At 43.1% G+C, this 23,331-nt stretch overlaps 1 protein-coding gene across 3 annotated transcripts in view; it reads left to right on the forward strand.

The window, feature by feature from the left end:
- The window catches only part of LOC133251611 (teneurin-2), a 764,810-nt gene that overhangs the window by 577,054 nt on the left and 164,425 nt on the right, over positions 1-23,331 (forward strand). For all 3 annotated transcript variants that reach the window (XM_061424270.1, XM_061424271.1, XM_061424273.1), the window contains 2 exons: positions 16,536-16,730; positions 22,798-22,998. In XM_061424270.1, the coding sequence (XP_061280254.1) occupies positions 16,536-16,730; positions 22,798-22,998 (396 nt within the window). The remainder of the gene's footprint in view (positions 1-16,535; positions 16,731-22,797; positions 22,999-23,331) is intronic.

Here is a 23,331-nt window from a genome sequence, read left to right on the forward strand (position 1 = left end):
ACCAGGGAATTTGAAGCGGGGACGGCGTCGGCGAGGATCAGGAAACAACTGCTTAATTAAATGTTAATTAAGGATATAAAGAGTAATAGAATAAGGATAGCTCAGTGAGGAAATTCAGTGGAGAAAAGAGGCTGAAATAAGGATAGCTCAGTGAGGAAATTCAGTGGAGAAAAGAGGCTGAATAATTCAGCCAGAAGGTGAGAGAAAGAACGACATGGGGAGACCAAGTTTCCATCAACAAGGCCCGCACTTTATTTTCCAAAGTAGTTTTTATACCTTAAGTTATGCATAGAGGATAATGGGGGAAGGGGTAGAGTCATGCAGTAAGCCAGGCTTTCTTCCTGCAAACTTATCATATGCAAAAGCTTAGGTGATTTGCATCATCTTCTGGCCCAGAGGCCTGTTAACATTTTAAGACCCTTTCTTCAGAAAACTTATTTTTCTCTAAAGGTGACTAGTCAGGCGCCACCCTCCAAAAGCATTAAAGTTGCATTCCTATAGGGCAAAGGTGTGGTGGGCTGTAACAAGAAAAAGAATTAACTCAAGGGTCCAAGATTATAAACATTAAAGCTACTACTTACACCAATTATGTTCATCAATACACTGCCAGGGACAAAGCAGGTAAGGGATATGGAGACTTAGCAGCAAACACTGGCCCAACAAGTGAAAAACCCTTCACCAATACAATTTCTAATCAATCTTTTAACTGCTCAAAGGAATCTGTGTTTAGACAGTTTAGAACATCTCCTGCCTCTCACAGTTGGGAGGCTCTGAGCAATCACTTGTGGCCGGAAAAACCTATTCAGGCAGGCTAGAGGACTTCCAAAGGAGTTTGTAGGTTGAAACACTATCACACCCAGGAACTTTATTAACTGGAGCTGTAAGTTAACTTTTTTTTTTCAGAGAGAGGTAGTAGGGGACAGCCTGTAAAGTCAGAGGTGTAGGTGAGAGCACAAAGCAGAAAGTAGGCAGACTCTGGTTTTGGGGGTAGATGCTCGAGAATTTCCAGGGGGACTCCTGAGGCTCGATCCCGCCTTTGCGTACGCCGAGCCTCCTTCCTCATGACCTTTGCCACGGGCAGAGTTCCTCACGCTAGCTCCTGGCGGTGATAGACTTCCAGTTGAGCTATTCCAGATCCTGAAAGATTATGCTGTAAAAGTGCTGCACTCAATATGCAATATGCACTCAATATGCAACATGCCGGCTCCCGGCATACAGTAAAGGAGCTACACTGAAGAGTGTCTTCTAGCATAGAATGTCATTAATTTCTTAATGCAGTAAGCAACCTGTTCACATTCAGAGCTTGAGGAGATATGGTGGTTTTTTTTCCTGATGTCTTGCACTGTTCTCCATCAGGTGCCTCTCCTGTCCAGCTAGAATCATGCTTATTATTCAATTATTGTTTAGTTTATGGTTTTTTTCTGTTATTACTAATTCCCTTGCATGACTTTCTCATCACTATACTTGTATGCTATTTGCTGTGGGCTAGATTTTTTTTTTTAATATTTGTACCTATTTACTTTTTTGACTGCTCTGGATCTTAGTTGCAGCATAAGGGAACTTCCAAGTGGCATGCAGGATATTCTAGTTGCCACACAAGGAATCTTTCAGTTGCAGCATGCAAACTCATAGTTCCAGCATGTGGGGTGTGGGATCTACTTCCCCCACCAGGGATTGAACCCAGGCCCCCTGCTTTGGGAGTGTGGGGTCTTAGCCACTGTACCACCAGGGTCATCCTGGGCTAGATGCTTTTTAACTCTGATTCCTTTTTCTTTCATTGACTTTTGTTTGAAGTCTCTCATTGACTTAAGATGCTTCCTTAGCTTGTGCATAAAGCAGTCTTGCCTTTCAGAAAAGATAAGGCTTCTGATGGTGTGGTTTTTGATGTAAGTTTTTCAGGTGGTGTATTTGGTGCTGAACTTAAGGCCCCAACTTGCAGTAGAAATTTAATACAGCACAGCTTTCCTTGTTCAGTAATAGCAATTAGAAATTACAAGGTCCACTGCTGAATGGCTGTCAGGGGAGGCCCAGAAATGCTGCAACCACAGGAACACAGTCTTCTCTCTGGGAATTGCTCTCTGCTCCTACCAAGTTTCTGTGGGGCCTTGAGAAAAGAGGATGGAAATCTTGCCATTTTTCTCTTCAGTTCAATTCAGTTCAGTCGCTACTGACTCTTTGTGAATCAGTGGACTGCAGCACGCCAGGCCTCCCTGTCCATCACCAACTCCTGGAGTTTACTCAGACTCATCTCCATTGAGTTGGTGATGCCATCCAACCATCTCATCCTCTGTTGTCACTTCTCCTCCCACCTTCAATCTTTCCCATCATCAGGGTCTTTTCCAATGAGACAGCTCTTCGCACCAGGTGGCCAAAGTATTGGAGTTTCAGCTTCAGCATCAGTTCTTCCAATGAATATTCAGGAATGATTTCCTTTAGGATGGACTGGTTGGATTTCCTTGCAGTCCAAGGGACTCTCAAGAGTCTTCTCCAACACCACAGTTCAAAAGCATCAATTCTTTGGTGCTCAGCTTTCTTTAAAGTCCAACTCTCACATCCATACATGACTGACTACTGGAAAAACCATAGCTTTGACTAGATGGACCTTTGTTAGCAAAGTAATGTCTGCTTTTTAATATGCTGTCTAGGTTGGTCATAGCTTTACTTCCAAAGAACAAGCATCTTTTAATTTTATGGCTGCAGTCACCATCTGCAAGTGATTTTGGAGCCCCCAAAAATAAAGTCTACCACTGTTTCCACTGTTTTCCCATCTATTTGCCATGAAGTGATGGGACTGGATGCCACGATCTTAGTTTTCTGAATGTTGAGTTTTAAGCCAACTTTTTCACTCTCCTGTTTCACTTTCATCAAGAGACTCTTTAGTTCTTCACTTTCTGCCATAAGGGTGGTGTCATCTGCATATCTGAGGTTATTGATAGTTGTCCTGGCAATCTTGATTCCAGTTTATGCTTCATCCAGCCCAGCGTTTCTCAAGATGTACTCTGCACAGAAGTTAAATAAGCAGGGTGATAATATATAGCCTTGACGTACTCCTTTTCCTATTTGGAACCAGTCTGTTGTTCCATGTCCAGTTCTAACTATTGCTTCCTGACCTGCATACAGGTTTCTCAAGAGGCAGGTCAGATAGTCTGGTATTCCTGTCTCTTGAAGAATTTCCCACAGTTTATTGTGATCCACACAGTCAAAGGCTTTGACATAGTCAATAAAGCAGAAATAGATGTTTTTCTGGAACTCTTGCTTTTTCGATGATCCAATGGGTGTTGGCAATTTGATCTCTGGTTCCTCTGCCTTATCTAAATCCAGCTTGAACATCTGGAAGTTCACAGTTACATATTGTTGAAACCTGGCTTGGAGAATTTTGAGCATTACTTTACTAGCGTGTGAGATGAGTACAATTGTGCAGTAGTTTGAGCTTTCTTTGGCATTGCCTATCTTTGGGATTGGAATGAAAACTGACTTTTTCCAGTCCTGTGCCACTGCTGAGTTTTCCAAATTTGCTGGCATATTGAGTGCAGCACTTTCACAGCATCATCTTTTAGGACTTGAAATAGCTCAACTGGAATTCCATCACCTCCACTAGGTTTGTTCATAGTGATGCTTCCTAAGGCCCGCTTGACTTCACATTCTAGGATGTCTGGCTGTACCCACTACCCAATCCCTCTTGGCCAAGTTCTAGCACTAAAGTCAAATCATTGTCATCATCACTGACATGTATTGAGTGCTTATTGTGTGCAGCTACTGCACTAAACAACTGTATAATTAGCTCAATGAATCATTTATTGTCCTATTTTATAGATGATTATCATCCCCTCTTACAGGCAAGGAAAATGAAACACAGAGCAGTTAAGTAACTCGCTCAAGATCACTCAGCTCATAAGTGGTATTGCCAGGATTCAAACCAAACAATCCGGCCTGAACCCTTAACGTTAGACCAGCCGTGAGATGGATTCACCGAAGATGTGAGTGTAGGAAGATGTGCTTGGCACGCAGTTTGTGTAGCAGATATACACTGGGATTTGGATTTGAACCCCAGGAAACCCTCAGGAGAGGAAACTAGGATTTCCTAGGTAGAGAGTGGCAAAGCAGGTATTTGAAACTATACCCACTGTAGAAAATTACTTAACCTCTCTAAGCCTTTGTTGTCGAATCCATAATATGGGGGCAGTAGCAATATTACCTGATGGATTGCTGTGAGAACTAAAAAGTAAATGCATGTCAAGCATGTAGAACCATGCTTGACACGTATTGAATGCTCCATAAGTACTACCCAGCATTAATCTTCACAAGCCTTGGAAATCACTGTTATCCAGGAGAAACAGAGACTCAGAGAAAGAAAACGACTTGCCCAAGGTCACACTGCAGGCTAGATGTTGATGCCATGTCTGGCTGACTTTGAAACTTGTGACCCTATCTTGGTTTTCCTAACTTGGCAGAAAAATCTCCTAAATGAGGAGCAGTGACCCCTCACTTACTCTAAAACCGTCACAGAAACTCAGCTATCTGGCTCTCCTGGCTGGCTTCATCCGCTCACCTGTTTCCCATTTCCCCATCAGTTCCTCCCCCAAGTGGACATCTGCACTCGGGAGGGGAATGATGAGCCCCTTCATCTCCACCAGTGATATAGGGGTCCTCCCCACCACCCCAGAAATGCTCCCCTCGGAGCATCTCTGCCAAGGAAGCCACTTTCCCCTTTCACAGCTGGCTTACCTGTCTCAGATTCCACCTGTCTTTCCTGGAACAAGCACGGATGTTCCTTTAGACCACCTGTCTTTCACACCTGTCTCCCTCTGCCACCCCACCTCCCTCACAATCCCCTGTAATACAGACTGGCCAGGGGCCATGGCTGCTGCCCACAGGAGTCGTTCCACCGCCCAGTGCAGTTCAAGGCTGAATCCCACCTCTCCTTGTTCCTGTCCTTGACCTGAGAAAACGTGCAGAAATTTCTTGGCGGCAAGGACCCAGGAGATGGAGCTTGAAGCCGGGCCCTTGGTTCAGGCTTTGCAGAAAGTGAGTGTCCACACTCAGCAAAGGCACCTTTGGTAAAGTAGTGTAAGAATCTCTGCCCATATTGAACATGAAGTGAATGCCAGGCCCTGTGCAGAGGGTTTAAACGGAATGATCTTGGGTCATCCCCATTTCAGAACTAAGGAAACTGAGACTCAGAGAAGCTAAGGTACTCACGCAGGCGTGGCTTTAGAGCCCTGCTCATCAGGATCACCTGTTAACTCACAGCTTGCTGGGTTCCCCCCAGAGTTTCTGATTCAGTAGGTCTGGGGTGCTAGCATCAGCCTGGGGAACCTGTTCAATATCCAAACCTCCGGCCCCACACCAGACCCTCTGAATCAGAATCTCATTCTCACAGCATCCCCAGATGACTTGGGCGCACATCCAGGTCTGAGTCTGGATGCCGCTGCCCTTGGACTCTGCCCAGATGGCCCAGAGAGCAGGAGCGGCAATATCTCATTTACCTTCCACTCTCCCCAGCTTGCCAGGCAGGGACAGAGGATGCCTGCTGCCTCCGTTTGGAAGCTGCAGTGCCCTTTCTTTGGTGCTCTCCTGCAGAGCCTTGCCTCCAGAACGTGGACACTCCTGCTGGGTGGTACACCACCAAACAGCAATCTCTCCATCAGCCCTCCCCCGAGTCAAGTTACTTCTGAGGCTAAAAAACTTTTTGTTTCCTTTTAAAACTAGATAAGCAGAGCAGACCGAGAAAGCAGAGGGCCTAACCCTAGGGAAACCTGCTGTAGGAATGAGACGTAGAGAGGTGGGAACATACTCTGGTTTTAGGGAAAAAACGTTCCATATTAGGAGATAAACCAGTCTTTAGAGAGGAGGTCAGCCAGGATGGGTGATGGGAAAGAGCGTTTCCCCCTCCCCTGTCTCTTGGTCTTTTTGTTTGTTGGTGTTTGGCCCCGGTGTGGCATGCAGAATCTTCGGCTCCCCAACCAGGGATGGAACCTCGGCCCCCTGCTTGGGAGTGTTGAGTCTTTACCATTGAACTGCCAAGGAAGTCCTTCTTGTCTCTTTATGATGTGATAATCTGGAACAATTTTCTCCTAAAGAAAATGATGATAAATCATACCTATAGATTTCTTACTATGTGCCAGGCATTGTACATAGCACTTCACAGGCATTATCTCATTTCATCCTCTTAAAAACACCACGGGTTAGGTAATCCAACAATTTAGTCCTATTTTGAAGATAAAGAAAATGAGGCTGAAAATAAGGTGTCCAGAGTCACATCACTGGTAAAACCGAAGGGAAATCTGAGCTGTCTAACTCATAAGCCTGCACTGCCTGGTCCTCTTCTATGTACCAGTCAATAAACAGTGAACAAACAGGCCTTCGTGTCTTGGGGGAGCTCCCATGCTTACAGACAACCGGACACCAGTAACTTCCAAGCCCATCTCAATGCCTGAATCACAATAAGAATGAAAAGTTACTTCAGTCTGGATGTGAGCTGCAAAAAAGCTTACTGTGTACTCTGAAAATTTTAAATATTCATTATGTAATTAATGCTGTTCGATCACACATACACACACACACACAGAAAAACTTAGACGTTTTTTAAGAAAAGCTTAAGCCCTTATCGATTGAGAACTTTTATAACTCTCAAAATGGAGGCATCCCCATATCTCTACAGGTATTTTAAATGAATTGAATTAATCATAGGCTTAAAAGTCTCTTGCGATCTTCGTTAACTTCCCTGGGTTTAATTAAAACATCTGTGCACTTTTAATTTATCGATTCATCCAACTCATATGTCATGTTTTTAACACACCCCAGCATGCTCTGCATCATTTTTAACCCGATTTCCACTTAACTAAAGCAATTAAATTCACCCCGGATTAATTAAAGCATCCATACTTTCGTGCTTAAGTCAGCGTGTGCTGCTTTCCCCACATGGCTCCTGAATGTCAGAGATCTGACACACCTGATGAGTTTTTCGTCCTTCTGGAAATTCTTCCCTGAATCGCTTCCTTGCTTATTAATGTGCCTTTTGACAGAACGGGAATGAGGAAGTGGGTGCGCCCGAACTTTGGCCCTCTGAGCCAGAGGCTCTGTCAGAAGCATCCTTGGCTTTCCTGTCTTCACAGGGGCTGCTGGATCTTTCCCCCTAGACTGAGGCCAACTAAAGTGTCTGAGTAATCCAGGCAGGAAGGCGGGGGGCGGCTCCGGTCAGAGACTATCATCGTGAGGAGACTGGCCGGTCATGTTTGCATCTATAATTTTGTCATGGCTTCTTAGTTCTGCTTTCCATCCTCCTCACTCTTCCTGCAAAAACGGTCCTTTCTTGTCCCACCCATTTCATAGGAAGGGAAAACTGAGGCACCAAGGTCAACAGGCTTCTCAGCTGGGCATGGTGAGCCAGGGAGCTATTCAGATGGGAGCAAATGAGCCCCCTGGAAGCTAGTTTGAACTTCTGCCCCCCATCCACTGTGACAGAGCCCGTTTCCCCTCAGCTGTGGCAGCACTGGAAGTTATGTATTTTCAATTTTTAAAAATTTTTTTATTGAGAGTTGTATTAATTTCTGCTATACAGCAAAGTAATTCAGTTATATGTATATACATTTTTTTATACTCTTTTCCATTATGGTTTATCATAGGATATTGAGTATAGTTTCTCGACCTTGTCTTTTATCCATTCTACATATAAAAGTTATAGATTTCTTTAATCTGATAAGTCAAAGATTATTTCTCATTTTTATCTATATTTATTTAATTGCTAGTGATTTTTTTTTTTTTTTCATTGCACTGAGTCTTCGTTGCTGAGCCTGGGCTTTGTCTAGCTGTGGAGAGTTGGGGCTACTCTTCATTGCAGCACATGGGCCTCTCGTCGTGCTGGCTTCTCTTATTGTGGAGCACAGGCTCTTGGCACAAGGGCTTCAGTAGTTGTAGCACACAGGTTCCGTAGTGGCAGTTCCTGGGCTCTAGACCACACGCTCAGTAGTCGTTGCCCACAGGCTTAGTTGCTCTGTGGCATGTGGGATCTTCCTGGAACAGGGATCAAACCTGTATCCGCTACTTTAGCAGATAGATTCTTAGCCACTGCACCACCAGGGAAATCCTTATTGGCAGTTTATGTTTATATTTATCTGTCCTTTGCCCAGGTTTTCATTTGTCTCTCTCTCTTTATTGATTTGTAAGAGTTCCTTTTGTATTTCATATGCCAAGCTTTATTCTGTAAAATGTTAGAAAATATATTTCCCCAGTGTTTCCTCAGTTGTCGTGTTATTCAGTTGCAACTCTTTGCAACCCCATGGACTGCAGCACACCAGGCTTCCATGTCCTTCACCATCTCCCAGAGTCTGCTCAAACTCATGTCGAATGAATCAGTGATTCCATCCAACCATCTCATCCTCTGTTGCCCCCTTCTCCTCCTGCCCTCGGTCTTTCCCAGAATCAGGGTCTTTTCCAGTGAGTTGGCTCTTCGCATCAGATGGCCAAAGTATTGGAATTTCAGCATCAGCACCCGTCCTTCCAATGAATATTTGGGGTTGATTCACTTTAGGATGGACTGGTTTGATCTCCTTGCAGTCCAAGGGACTCTCAAGAGTCTTCTCCAACACCACAGTTCAAAAGCATCAATTCTTCAGCACTCAGCTTTGTTTACAGTCCAACTCTCACATCCATACATGACTACTGGAAAAACCATAGCTTTGACTAGATGGACCTTTGCTGGCCAAGTGATGGCTCTGCTTTTTAATACACTGTCTAAGTTTATCATAGCTTTTTTTCCAAGGAGCAACCGTCTTCTAATTTCATGACTACAGTCACCATCTGCAGTGATTTTGGAGCCCCAGAAAATAAAGTCAGTCACTGTTTCCATTGTTTCCCCACCTGTATGCCATGAAGTGATTGAACCGAATACCATGCCCTTAGTTTTTTGAATGTTGAGTTTTAAGCCAGCTTTTTCACTCTCCTCTTTCACCTTCATCAAGAGGCTCTTTAATCCCTCTTCACTTTCTCCCATAGGGTGGTGTTATTTGCATATCTGAAGTTATTGATATTTCTCCCAGAAATCTTGATTCCAGCTTGTGCTTCATCCAGCCCAGAATTCCACATGATGCACTCTGCATATAAATTAAATAAGCAGGATAACAATATACAGCCTTGTCGTACTCCTTTCCCAACTTGAAACTAGTCCGGTGTTCCTTATCTGGTTCTATTACTTCTTGACTTCCATACAGGTTTCTCAGGAGACATCTTTTTAAGAATTTTCCACAGTTTGTTGTGATCCACACACTCAAAGGCTTTAGTGTAGTCAATGATGCAGAAGTAGATGTTTTTCTGGAATTTTCTTGCTTTTTCTACGATACAACAGATATTGGCAATTTGATCTCTGGTTCCTCTGCCTTTTCTAAACCCAGCTTGTACATCTGGAAGTTCTCAGTTCATGTATTGTTGAAGCCTAGCTCAAAGGATTTTGAACATTACCTTGCTAGCATGTGAAATGAGCACAATTGTGTGTTAGTTTGAGCATTCTTTGGCATTGCCTTTCTTTGGGATTGGAATGAAACCTGACCTTTTCCAGTCCTGTGGCCACGCTGAGTTTTCCAAATTTGCTGGCATATTGAGTGCAGCACTTTCACAGCATCATCTTTTAGGATTTGAAATAGCTCAACTGGAATTCCATCACCTCCACTAAGTTTGTTCATAGTGATGCTTCTAAGGCTCACTTGACCTCACATTCCAGGATGTCTGGCTGTAGATGAGTGACCACATCATCATGGTTACCTAGGTCATTAAGACCTTTTTGGTATAGTTTTTCTGTGTATTCTTGCCACCTCTTCTTAATCTCTTCTGCTCCTGTTAGGTCGATACTATTCCTGTCCTTTACTGTGCCCATCTTTGCATAAAATTTTCCCTTGGTATCTCCAGTTTTCTTAAAGACACCTCTAGTTATTCCCATTCTATTGTTTCCCTCTATTTCTTTGCATTGTTCACTTAAGAAGGCTTTCTTATCTCTTCTCGCTATTCTTTGGAACTCTGCATTCATATCAGTGTACTTTTCTCAAAGCTGATCTTCTTGGTCCATTGAATTTATCTTTTTTATATATCCCATTCACAAGAAAATAAAATTAGTCTTCAGTATTTTTTCAAATACTGTGTCGGTTTTTTTTCTTATTTGGATCTTTAATCTGTATCAAATTTATGGTGTGTAATAGAGGTCAGACTTTATTGACTATCAAATAGATTGTCACCTGCAGGAGCCCAGAAATAATGGAAACTTGCCTTTCCTGACTTCAGCTCAGCACCAAACTGTGTCCACAATCTCTAAAGACAACGGGACACCTCTTTTGGTTTCAATGACACTGAACTTTGTCTCACCTCCATGACCCAAAATATTAATATTATATCCTTAATTGCCTCAGAGGACTCGAGGCATCTTTATTTCTCTGTCCTTTTTTCCTACCACCTAAGCCAGCTACTCGCATATATTAGGTTGTTCGTAAGTGTTTATTGACTAACTGGGATGTGAGGCAACCAACTGTTAGTACAGTTTTGACAATTTCTCGGAGTCCTAGGCTCAAGTAGTCTCCAGTCTCTTTTCCAGAGAAATGTTCAATCAGATTTCATATCAATTTTAAAAGACACATTATTTGTTTTTTCAAATTTAAGTCTAATTGGTTTACCATGTTATGTTAATTTCTGCTGTACAACAAAGTGACTCATTTATACATTCTTTTTCATATTCTTTTCCACTATGGTTTATCATAGGATATTGAATATAGATACATGTGCTATATACAGTAGGACCTTGGTGCTTATCCATTCTGTATATAATAGTCTGCAACTGCTGATCCCAAACTCCCAGTCCTTCCCTTCCCCACCCACCCCCTTGGCACCCACAAGTCTGTTTCTGATTTGTAAATAAGTTTATCTGTGTTGTATTTTAGACTCCACTTGTAAGTGACATCATGTGGTATTTGTCTTTCTCTTTCTGACTTACTTCACTGAGTATAATAATCTCTAGGTCCATCCTGCTGTGAATGGCATTAATTCAATCTTTTTTATGGCTGAGTAGTGTTCTGTTGTATATATGTATATATTGTATATATGTATGCATGTCTATCTTTATCCATTCATCTGTTGATGGCATTTCGGTTGTCTCCATGTCTTGACTCTAGTAAATAGCGCTAGCGCTGCCATGGACATTGGGGCGCATGTACCTTTTCAAATTGTAGTTTTGTCTGGATATATGCCCAGGGATGTAATTGCAGAATTATATGGAACCCTGTTTTTAAAAAGACACTTTATTTGAAAAATCCCTCCAACATCTAGCCCAGCCCGCAGATGCCTCGTCAAGATGCAGGCGTGCTCCCTGTGTGTCTGGCTGACTGGCCCTCTTCAACCCCCTCTGTCTTCTCTCCAGCTGCTCGCTGTACTGCAAGCCCCAAAGAAATGGCACCCATTTCACTTAAAGCAGCAGACACGACTGACTTGTCCTCTTACTTCCCAATGAGTAAACAACATGGATAATTCATTTCATCCTTTATGGAGAACTTTAGGGCGGCGAGGGGAAAGCTCCAGCTTGATCACTAAAATGAGTTTTACACCATTTAGGTGAATCTAAATTGTGTCATAATTTTGTCATCAGCCTGTAACTTTTCAGTCATTAGTGGCAGCAGTAATTTATTTTTCTTCTGCACAAGTCTTAGAGCTTCCATTTACTAGATTTACTAAAACAGAAATAGCCACTTTGTGCAAACGTTTTAATTAATTTTAAATAGAAGCTTGGATGTATAGTACCATGCTCCTTTAAAGCCTTAGGAAGAGGGAAGAGAGACAGGGACATAAAACTTTCCACTGTGGTTCCAGAACCACCTCCCACCCACAAGCAGGGGAAGAACAAGATGAGATCTTTCTGTTAGTATTATTTGGAGCTGTGGTGGTGGTGGTGGTATGTGTGCCTTTGAGACCTGGGAGTCAGTTTGGTCACTCAGTTTGGAATGTCACAGGGAACATCGATTGATTTCTACTCCAGGTGTCAGCTACTGTTTTGAGTCCTCAAAGATCTTCGCACACGTACTGCTCCCAGCGACTCAAAGAGACGGGTTTTTTGTGGGGAGTGTGGGTCTCAGAGAAGTTTGGTAATCTTGTCAAAATCCCACAGCTGGTAAGTGATGGGTGAGGATTTGAACCCACATCTTTCTGGCAGCAAAACCGTTGTTCTTTCCACTTAACTGTTCCATATCACTTGCAGGCAGGTGGAGCAGAAATATTTGTCCTATCACTTGCAGGCAGGTGGAGCAGAAATATTTGTCCTATAACTTGCTATAAAAAAAATCTTGTAGAATTAGTGAGAGTAAAACTAGTAAGAAAAGTTATTAATGCAGAAGGAGGTCCCTACTTCATGTGCAGCCTTCCAGGTGAGGATCAGGCTGAGCCTTCCATACTGGGGTGCTCTGGGTTGAATTATGTCTGAGGATGAGTCAGTTACCCTGAGGGAAGGAGTTCTCTCTGATGCAGGTCAACAGTGGCTACCAGAGGGGGCTCATCTGGCATTTGCACTCTGTCCCATGGCAAACGGGTTATTAGAGAGCTTCATGCTTCTTTAGCCTGCCTTCTATTTTTTTTTTTTTCATGTAACATCAGTGGAGCCTGTCAAGTGTCCTGCTTTCTGAAGAACATCACAGTGTTTTGCATTTTTTACCACCCTCCTGGTGAGCATGCAGCAAACATGTTGAAGGAAGGCTGCTTTTAGAATGTAGAGAACTCTCTGACCTGACTGTTCTCCCTTTTTTTCTCCCTGAGAAATGTAAGTAGGTCACATTTTAAACCAGGCACCTGGTTTTAAATAAATCCATGCTTACATTCTAGAGAATCCAATGTTTTTTCACCACCTTAGAGTTTTTGCAAAAGAGAAGCTGTTTCAATATGAAATAAGAAAATAATCCTAACTTTATTTTTCAATTGATAAAGACAATAATTTTTTCCTCTTTGCTTCTTACCCTCTTCCACCTTTGGGGTGGAAGGAATGTCCAGTGGAAGCCCATTGGTGGTGATTTAATGTAACTTTCTCTGCCATCCAGAACTAGTCTAATATATAACCCTCAGGTCAGAAACAGCCCTTGGAAGCTCATCCCACTAGATACTCACACTTCTCACTCTTTTCCCTCTTGAGTGTGCATGGGTGGCGGGGGGTAAGAAATGGTGCTTATTCAAGTTTTCCCACCAGGAGATATCTTCAGTGTTATCTAGATCAGAAAGGGCAACTGAGTTTTCTCTTGTCCGCCTGCTCCCAAGTCCCAGCCAGGGCCGCTACCTTGAAGGTTTTCAGGCTTTTTCTAGACTCGGGAGAGCAAAATGCTTTGATTCGTCTCTGCAGAGGTGCAGGAAGGGAGAATAGTGGCCCATGGGCACTCAACGGCCATCCCTGACCTAGAGCTTAGCGTGAGTGTATCCTGGGGCACTGACATGGAACCAGTGTACTTTGTCCTGGAAGCCCTCTGCAAACTTTGAGAAAGCCCGTCATTTCTCATACTTGTTCATATTAACACAGTCTCTAATTTTGAATCTTGGGTTCCCTGATTTAAAACTCTTCCCTCTACTCTCTCTCAGACAGTCAGCATGGGTAGAAACTCTATGGGTCTCTCCACTCAAGTCTCTTGGAGTAGAAGGCAAGTTCTCAATATTTAGAGAGATTTTATCTAAATTTAACATGTAACTTTGATGTTCTCACTTTTGAACTCATTCTTCTTTTCTGGTATTAATAGAGTCATAAGGATAAGAATTCTACTGGAAATGGCCATTTTTTTTCACTTATTCTACTATAAAGCATTTGTTGGGCAGGGGAGGAAATAACCCCTCCATCATATGTCAACTGTTGAGATGTTTTTGTTTCACATCAGTTTATAATTAAGGTCAATTACCATCAACACACCCTTCCCCAGAAAAAAGGCATTGTATGTACAACATGAGGTCCACTCTAGAAATTGTTCTTTCCACACCTTTCATAAAGGGCCATGTAGTGCTTGCCCACACCCCCACAACTTGGGAATCCCTGAATGAATCAAGAACATAATAGAAATATTTACTCAAGCAAGCTAACATTGATGAATGTAGCACTAGAAGGAAATCAACACTGATAACCACAATCTTGTCCTTCTGTAGTTTACTATATCTTTGGGAAATTAAACACTCACAGAAGGAGAATGAATTACTATAAAAAATAAACAACATGACAACAAAGGGGGATTGATAAGGTGGGTGGGGCCATTATTATGGAGTGATCTAATTAGATAATGGAATCACATCAGGGGATGGGGAGACCATTCCAGTTGTACACACATATGTGACTGCAGAATTCTTGGAGCCACGGCATCACAAATCGCAGGTAAACCAGGAATCACTAAAAATACCTCCGTAGGTCATTTCTGAAGGTCTCTGGATGCCAGTTCCATAACCTGGAACAGTGTCCTCATTTTAGGCTCACACTAAAAGCCAGGTTCTTCTAAGAGATTCTTGTCCACAGAAGTAGATATAATGATATGGTCATCGGATTAAATCCACCCATTTCTGTCCATTTTAGTTCACTGATTCCTAAGATGTCGATACATTCACTCTTGCCATCTCCTGCTTGACCACATCCAATTTACCTTGATTCATAGACCTGACGTTCCAAGTTCCTATGCAGTATTGTTCCTTATGGCATTGGACTTTACTTTTAGCACCAGGCACATCCTCAACTGGGCGTCATTTCCACTTTGGCACCTTCATTTCCACTGAAGCATCTTCATTCTTTTTGGAGCCATTAGTAATTGCCCTCCACTCTTCCCCAGTAGCATATCGCACACCTTCTGACTTGGGGGGCTCATCTTCTGGTGTCATATCTTTTTGCCTTTTTATACTATTCATGGGGTTCTCGCAGCAAGAATAGTGGAGTAGTTTGCCATTCCCTCCTCTAGAAGGCAAAAGAAGAAGGGGGTGGCAAAGAATGAGATGGTTAGATAGTGTCACCAGTTCAGTGGACATGAATTTGAGCAAACTCCTGGAGATAGTGAAGGACAAGGAAGCCTGGCGTGCTGCAGTCCACGGGGTCACGAAGAGTCGGACACGACTTAATGACTGAACAACAGAAGGCAGGTTGGAAATTCAGATTCTTTACAAACTGATCCTGAAGTGCAAAGCCCAAAGCCTGAAGTTGACCACTAAAATCCCACTCTTAATGACCTCCAAAGGAACAGTATCAGCATAATTGAAGCCAAACTGGTGAGAATTGTTGATAATTCATACCAGGCCATCTCCTCTGATTGTCAGCCTTCTTCCTCTCAACAGATGAAAGAGGGTCCCTGCTAGAGAACTGCTAGAGATTTCCTGTCTTTAGCCTGCCCTCACAGTCCTTTTTTTTTTTAAGGCCAGGCATCTTTCCTCTTTATTCTTTATCACACATTACCCTTTGGGGTCGGCAGTTATTTCTTTGTGGTCTAGATAAGGAAAGTGAAGCATAGAGAGGTTGTGTCTCAACACTGGCCCATCCCCTTCCTTTTTAATGAACATAAACTTACCAGGAATAGCAGTTGACTAATCTGAAGGTACAGAGAAGGCAATGGCACCCCACTCCAGTACTCTTGCCTGGAAAATCCCATGGGCGGAGGAGCCTGGTGGGCTACAGTCCATGGGGTCGCAAAGAGTCGGACACGACTGAGCGACTTCACTTTGACTTTTCACTTTCATGCATTGGAGAAGGAAATGGCAACCCACTCCAGTGTTCTTGCCTGGAGAATCCCAGGGACAGGGGAGCCTGGTGGGCTGCTGTCTATGGGGTCACACAGGGTCAGACACGACTGAAGCGACTTAGCAGCAGCAGCAATCTGAAGGTAAAATATTCAGCAAAATGGGTCCCGATCCCCCTTACCAACAACAGCAACAATACTTGCTTGTCCTTGGGTCTTAGTTAAGGGCACAGCTTAAGAGGTGAGGCAACCTGATTTCCCATGGGGCCCCCTACTGTTGAGTTTTGTGATTTCAGCAAAGTTCTTTCCCCAGTCTGAGCTTCCCCTATAAAATGGGATTGTGATTCTAACTCCACCTCACTGGGTGGTAATGACGATTCAGCAGTAAATTGTACCTAAAGCATCTTATGCCATGCCCAGAGTATAATAAGCATTCAGTTGATGGTAACTGCTTTTATTAGTAGCATTTTAAAATTAATTTTTATTGGAGTATAGTTGACTTACAATGTTCTGTTAGTTTCTGCTGTACAGCAAAGTGAATCAGTTATACATATGTCCACTCATGTTTAGATTTTTTTCCCATGTAGATCATTACAGAGTATTGAGTAGAGTCCCCTGTGCTATACGGCAGGTTCTTATTAGTGATCATTAGTAGCATTTCTGTGGTGGTGGTGATTGTTTATTTGAAAATTGCTCTGCCAAGTCTATGGCCCAAGTCCCCAGCCCAGAGCAGTACAGGCAGAGCTGAGATGCCCAGTGGGCTCTGCCTTCTTAGACTGACACAGTTCTTCAAGCTCTGGACCCCCTGACCTGGTGCTCTGTCTTCGCTCTTTGCAGCCGCCTGCCCCGTGCTGTGCAGCGGGAATGGACAGTACTCTAAAGGGACGTGCCAGTGCTATAGCGGCTGGAAAGGCGCAGAGTGCGACGTGCCCTTGAATCAGTGCATTGATCCTTCCTGCGGGGGCCACGGCTCCTGCATTGATGGCAACTGCGTCTGCTCAGCTGGCTACAAGGGCGAGCACTGCGAGGAAGGTAAGCCCAAGGGCTGGGCTGGTGTCTGCAGGTCTGGACCTATGCTGATGAGCCTAGTCCTGGCTCCCTGTTTTGCAAAGGAAAGAAACATTTTACATTTCAAACCCCTCAGCTTCGATGGACTTCTTAAATTGTAGAACTTTAGAGAGTGAGCTTAAGGGTGGCTCTGAAAGGCATGGTCTGTTTTCCCCTTCTTTATGATAATTAGCTCCTTTTCTCTTTCTCCTTTGTTTTTCTGTCTTCTCTCTCCCTCTACTTCCTTCCCTTCCTGCTCTTTCGTTTCCTTTTCCTTCCTTGCCCTTCCCCTCTTCTCTTTTCTTCTGCTTTATTTAAAGCTCTCTACATTGAGAATTATGCTATGCATTAAGAACAAACAAGAATCCTTAATTCTCCTCCCTTCCCCAAAGCTTTAAAAAAAAAAAAAAAACTGTTCCTGGTAATCTCAGATACGTATATGTCTGTGTAAATATTTCTGCCAAAATTCATATTCATAAAAGACAGTCAGGCTTGAGAGACAGTGGGTACCCATGTCGTTTAGAGACACCATGTAGAGCAAACGATCCTGGTTACCTACAGTCACAGAGACAGAGGAGAGAGGGTGTGCAGTGAGAAAGCTGGGATTTGATGAGTCCTGAGGAGCTCACTCTATGCTTTGAAGTGGCCTCTAGCACATGGCGGGGGAGAGGGGGAATCAGAGGATGTAATCAGCTAAATCCAGTTTGACGAAACATGATCAGAGATCAGGCTTAGAGATTGAAAAAGGGAGGTCTGGAGGAGAAAATGCAGGAATACAGGTAAAGAGCTCCCCTCTGGAGGTGTTCAGAAACAAGCTCTAAGTCGTCCTCGTTACTCCAGTTGGTGCTTCTAAAAGTCATTTGGTAGCCAAGTGTTGGGACCTGTATGGCAATGGAACTCAGCCAAGCTGCCTGTCAGCCTTCCCCTCTGTGTTTGCCCTTCCAGACTATGGGCTCTAGTTGGCCACCTATTGCATCTTCCCATATAAAGAATCAACCCCAAGTGGTAGGAAGGTAAAAAACCCTTCTTCTCAGAACCTCACCTGCTCCTCAGCCTTTGCATTGGAAGTCTTCAGCATCTTTCCACTCAGTCCATCTCCCAGCAAAATGTCCCCATGCAACCCAAATGGCTGTTTCTCTCCCATCCTCCCAGTGGAAAAAATCAGCATCCACTCGCCCAACAAACTAAGGGGAGGAATGAAGCCCATTACCTCCCCCATAGGAAACAGCTTGAGATGACCACCCAGGATGTCTCCCCGGAAAAGATCCTTGAATGTCAGGCACCCATGTACTCTCCCAGCGTCTCACTGCCAAGCTGATTAAGAATGGACCTCAGATGCCACGAGGTTCTTAGATGCAAGTGGATCTGTTCTTTCATCCTGTTATTTCACAGATCTCTGGGTTTTTGTACAAACTCACGAACCATTACAGCCCTCACTACAGAGGAATGACAATGGCTTACCCTTAGAAACACACACAAAAGCTCGCCTTGTAACATCTCCCATTTCATGGTTTTTAGAACTATTTCCACAAGGCTCTGCTTCCGTGACAGTATTCTAAGATTTTCCAATACATCAGTGCTGGTGCCCTTAGTGGGACCCAGAAGTGTGACCCCCCGCCCCAGGTCATCACTTACTCAACTCTCTCTCTCTTTTTTCTTCTGTTGTAAAAAGTAGGCTTCCTCCCTCTGTCTGCATCATAAAACCAAATTGGGAGTTTGGATGGAGGAAGTGCTGATTTAATAAAAAGGTCAAAGTTCTTAAAGATAAATGGACTGCAGGAGGCAAAGCTTCATTTTGTGAAAACATGGGAGAAGCCAATAATATGACAAGAAAGGTTAAAACGACCTTTTGCATACATCATTTGGCAAGAGGGTAGTGATAGAACCATGGCATTGCCCGTCTTAGAATTTTTTCTGTCCAGGAAGGCTTGTGTATATCTGTATGAGTGGAATTTCAAGTAATTTCTCAACGTTCTCACTGTCCCAGTTGGTCTTATTTAAATGTTTGGAATGAATTAAACATCCAACAAAACAAGGAAGTCACGTGGATCATTATGAGAGGATGAAGTTTCCTCTATTGATTTCTGCTACCCCAAAAGAATGAACCGAAATGATTCATATGCTGTTTTCAAAACAGGAAATGGAATCAGAAAGCCTGGATCAGCACTTTTTCTTCCATTTAGCTTTTTTTTTCTTTGATATTCATCCTAGCCATAACGTTCAAACAATTTACCTGAAATGGCCATGGCAACGAAATCAATAGCTGCCATCCTCTGTTTTTGCTGCCTAAACGTTGTTGTACTATTAACAAATTTGCACAAGAAAACGAAAGGACAGATTCATGAGGCTTCACTCAATGATATCTGGGGGAGTGGGAAGGTGACGAGAGAGGAATTGACATATTAGTTTCAGTCAGCCATGTTTTCATGTCAGTTTCATGGTTGAGTCATTTTTCAATGACATTTAACTTCATAGATGTAATTCATGGTTCTTCAGGGGTTTATAGTACATATTGTTTGTAAAACTCCTTGACCTCCTTTTTTATCCTTAGGGATAAAAATTGCATTCACAATCCTTTTTTGTCAAACCTACAGAGGGCCCAAGACTAAATGAGTTCTAATGATTTCAGCTGCCAAGGGGCTGGCGGTATAAGGCACATGGTACTTAGCTGGTAAAGGCCACTGTCCCCCTTTTAAGTATAACACTGTTTCTATTTATAAAGCTTCGTAAAATGCCAGCCTCCCTCCTGCCTGCTGAAGACTCTAAGGACGTGACCACAAGACCACCTTATGAAATTGGAACCAAATTTAAAATTCTCAGTGAAACTATGCCCCTTAAAGTCTGAATTTAGTTATTCTATCGGTTGCTGTAATTATGTAGCACAAAGGGCATATTTACTGGTCTCAATGACCAGAGAAAGGGTTATCTCCCATTTCTAGATACAACAAATGGTTCTTTTGATGACATTCCACTCCAAGGCTAATAAATCTCCGTGGATTTTCCTCCTTCCTCCACACTGTAATTCAGGATAGAGCAGAGAAAACTAATTTAAATCTGGAAGAAAAGTGCCATTTTCTTTCTTTCTTTTTTTTTTGGTATATTACTTTTTATGTCATCCTTTTAAGAAAATGATTATATTACAGTTTTTTCAGTTTTTTGAAAGCTCCTAGCTCTTGGCACCTCACCAAACATTTTAAGTGGCTAATTATAGATGGGGAGTCATTATTGAGGCACAAAGCACACGAGGTATTTTCATGTACTTGTTTCTTTCTCTATGTCCGAAATGAGGACAGAACTTTGGGGTTTTCTTTTATGAAAAGAATATGGACAAGATTGATGCTTAACGAGTGAGTTCATATTTTGCAGATTCCAAGTTGCACTACATTCTTCCCCAAAGAAAGATGTTGTTGGCACCCTTCTGTCCTTCTTGTCAGTTAGTCCTTCACACTGAAAATTTGTCTCATTAACAATAATGCTTACGACGAAGTCTGCCATTCATCCTCTCAGCAGATGTGTATTGAGCATCTACTATATTCCCTTGACTGAGCAAGGCATGAGCTGTCAAGGGCATTGCACAGCCTCTTTGTGAATGTCTTCTGTGTGCTGGAACCTTTCAGTTCATTTACAGCCAGATGTGCTCCACCCGACTGAATGGAGCAAATTAGAAAGTATCAGAAAGGGTTGATGTCGTCAGGAGTAATAGTCCCCAAGAGAATGAATTAAGCCTGAAAGTGGTTGTAACCAGAGCAAGTAACATCATAAACATCTCTAAGTGATAATAAATCACTGAAACGTACCTTTCTGAGACAGTATTCCTGATTAAAAAAAAAAAAAAATCAGTGGCAGCTTTTGTTTTCTCATGGCTCAAATAATTTTGAGCTGATTTACATAAATAGTATCTTCCTGAGAAGGTCCAAATGTGATCCTGAGAAACATCTCTTAACACTGAAAATTCTTACTTTTTACCTGAAGGGAGAGGTACTCTTTGGAAGCTTCATGGAATATCATGAATTCAGTTAAATCCAAGTTCCTCGAGTCTGATGTCCCCCAGAATGAAGTAGTTTGGATAATCTAAATCATGCCATATTTGGAGCTGATGTACCATCAGTTTTAAAATAACACCATTACTTTGTATATCATAAGAAAGAAAAAGAGCTACTATACTACAGCAAGCTAGAACCCCATCTGAATGTCACAGTGAGCTATTTAGAGGACAAAAACCTTATTTCAGTCTTGGCACTGGGAAAAGAGAGAAATCAAAATCTTCTCTGAGAATCTGAACTACAAGATGGCACACATTCATACAAGGGACTGAATGACACTATCAACGTGGCCTGAAAAACCTCAAGAAAAGGGTTTAAGTGATCTCAAGCTGGCTGTGCCCCCAGATGATGGCAGAAGCAAATGATTTAATCTATGCCAACAGACCTGATTTCCAAGCTGTTAAAATGAGCGAAATGTATGTCTTAGTCAAATAAGATTATAAGACACCCTCCCTCCATTGCCATGATCCACAAGGCAACATCTAAGCTTCTTGCAAGATCACTATTCACCACCCAGACCCCACAGTGTGCGGTGTTCTTTCCTCCAAATGCCACTGCATCATTTTCTAAGAATACCCAAGGAAGCTGGTCTTCCTTTGAAAAGCTGTGTTTACCTACCTGTAAGCTAAATGGAGAGGGGGCAGGAGGGCTTCCCTGAGGGCTTCCCTGGTGGCTCAGACAGTAAAGAATCTGTCTACAACACAGGGTTCTTGGGTCGGGAAATCCCCTGGAGATGGGAATGGCTACCCACACCAGTATTCTTGCCTGGAGAATCCCATGGACAGAGGAGCATGAAGGGCTACAGAGTCAGACATGACTGAGTGACTAACACTTGCGCTTCACAAGCTAGATGGATGTCCTAGTTTGGGGTCACATTCTCATACAAAAAGTCCTGTCCTTGACAACTGGCCTTTGCATCTCATTCCTCTCCTCATTCTGAGTTGATTCCAGAGTAATAATCTTCAAGTTACTACTGGGTGTGTATCCACTCTGATTACTGAGATAGCCAAGCAAGCAGACCATGAAACTGGCCAGAACAACAATGACCAGAATCTGACCATTAATTTGTCTGAGTAACCGTCTGTGGAAAGGTCAGTGACACAGCCAGAGACTGCCCCATCCAGTCCACTCATGACTATGTGTAGGAAGATGACCCCTTTGGGGTCATTTCCATACCCAGCTTCACTTTCTCTGGGCTTCCCTGGTAGTTCAGACAGTAAAGACTCTGCCTTTATGTGAAGGAGAACCAGGTTCGTTCCCTGGGTTGGAAACATCCCCTGGAGAAGGAAATGGCAACCCACTCCAGTATTCTTGCCTGGAGAATCCCATGGACAGAGAAGCCTGGCAAGTCCATGGGGTCGCAGAGTCGGACACAACTGAACAACAACCACTTTCGCCTCTTCCATCCTGTACATTTACTAACTTCTTGAGTAGATATGTGCTCAGAGAGTGAACACTAATTTTAGACTTATCCTAAGTGAAACTTAATTAGGAAAGTGACTCATGCATGAGTCTCACTGGTTTTCTTTTTCATCTTTTGGTACCATCTGAAGTCAAGTATTAGTGAAGTTAGACTGAGCCTCTCTACTTTTCTTTCCAATAGTGGGTGATGTTTGGGTTTGGTGATACATTTAAAGATATCACCAGCATTCATGGTCCAGTCTCAGAAGCCCCGATGTGGTTCAGTTAAGATACTATTACTTATAACCTTACAAAGCTCTCAAAGTTGGATGACACAACTCTGTATTCAGTTCCTCTAATTCCTCTTGAGAAATCTCCCTTTTTCCTTTACATTCTCTTCAAGTTTGAGATGTAGTGTTTTAACAAATCAAAAATCTTTCATTCTGTATGGGTCTTCTTCAAAGGGCCACATAACTCTTACTGGGGCTGCTCCATTTTCTTGCAGGTGGATAGGAACTGGTGAACCACTGGTCCATTCAGCTCTCAGCTGGTATTTCATGTCCCCGCCCCCATGAGTAATCAGTACTTTTCCCCTCTGTTTTTTTCAGTTGATTGCTTGGATCCTACGTGCTCCAGCCATGGGGTCTGTGTAAATGGAGAATGCCTTTGCAGCCCTGGCTGGGGTGGTCTCAACTGTGAGCTGGCGAGGGTCCAGTGCCCAGACCAGTGTAGTGGGCACGGCACGTACCTCCCAGATACTGGCCTCTGCAGCTGCGATCCCAACTGGATGGGTCCCGACTGCTCCGTCGGTAAGTCCAGAGGTTTCCTCCTCACTTCCCCCAATGCTCACACCCTGTGTTCCTTCCATGAGCCCACAAAGATGGGAATCAACTCTTTGCACTTAGCTTGGGAGGGAGGGACTTTAGTCAGTTGCATAGTACCTTTCTTACTCTGTTCTCAGCCCTGAAGTCTTGGATCCTTGGGAAACATACAAACAAATCCACATAGGTTCTTGTGCCTTGTTGGTTTCATCACCACAAATGGATGAGGGGCCCGGGAGGGACGCTTCTATTTGCATTAGAGCTTTCTTATGTACACTCCCTAAAGGTACTAGAAAACAAAACCAAACAATTCAGTCCCAG

Source organism: Bos javanicus, chromosome 7 (genome assembly GCF_032452875.1).
Source record: "Bos javanicus breed banteng chromosome 7, ARS-OSU_banteng_1.0, whole genome shotgun sequence".
Lineage (NCBI taxonomy): Eukaryota > Metazoa > Chordata > Mammalia > Artiodactyla > Bovidae > Bos > Bos javanicus.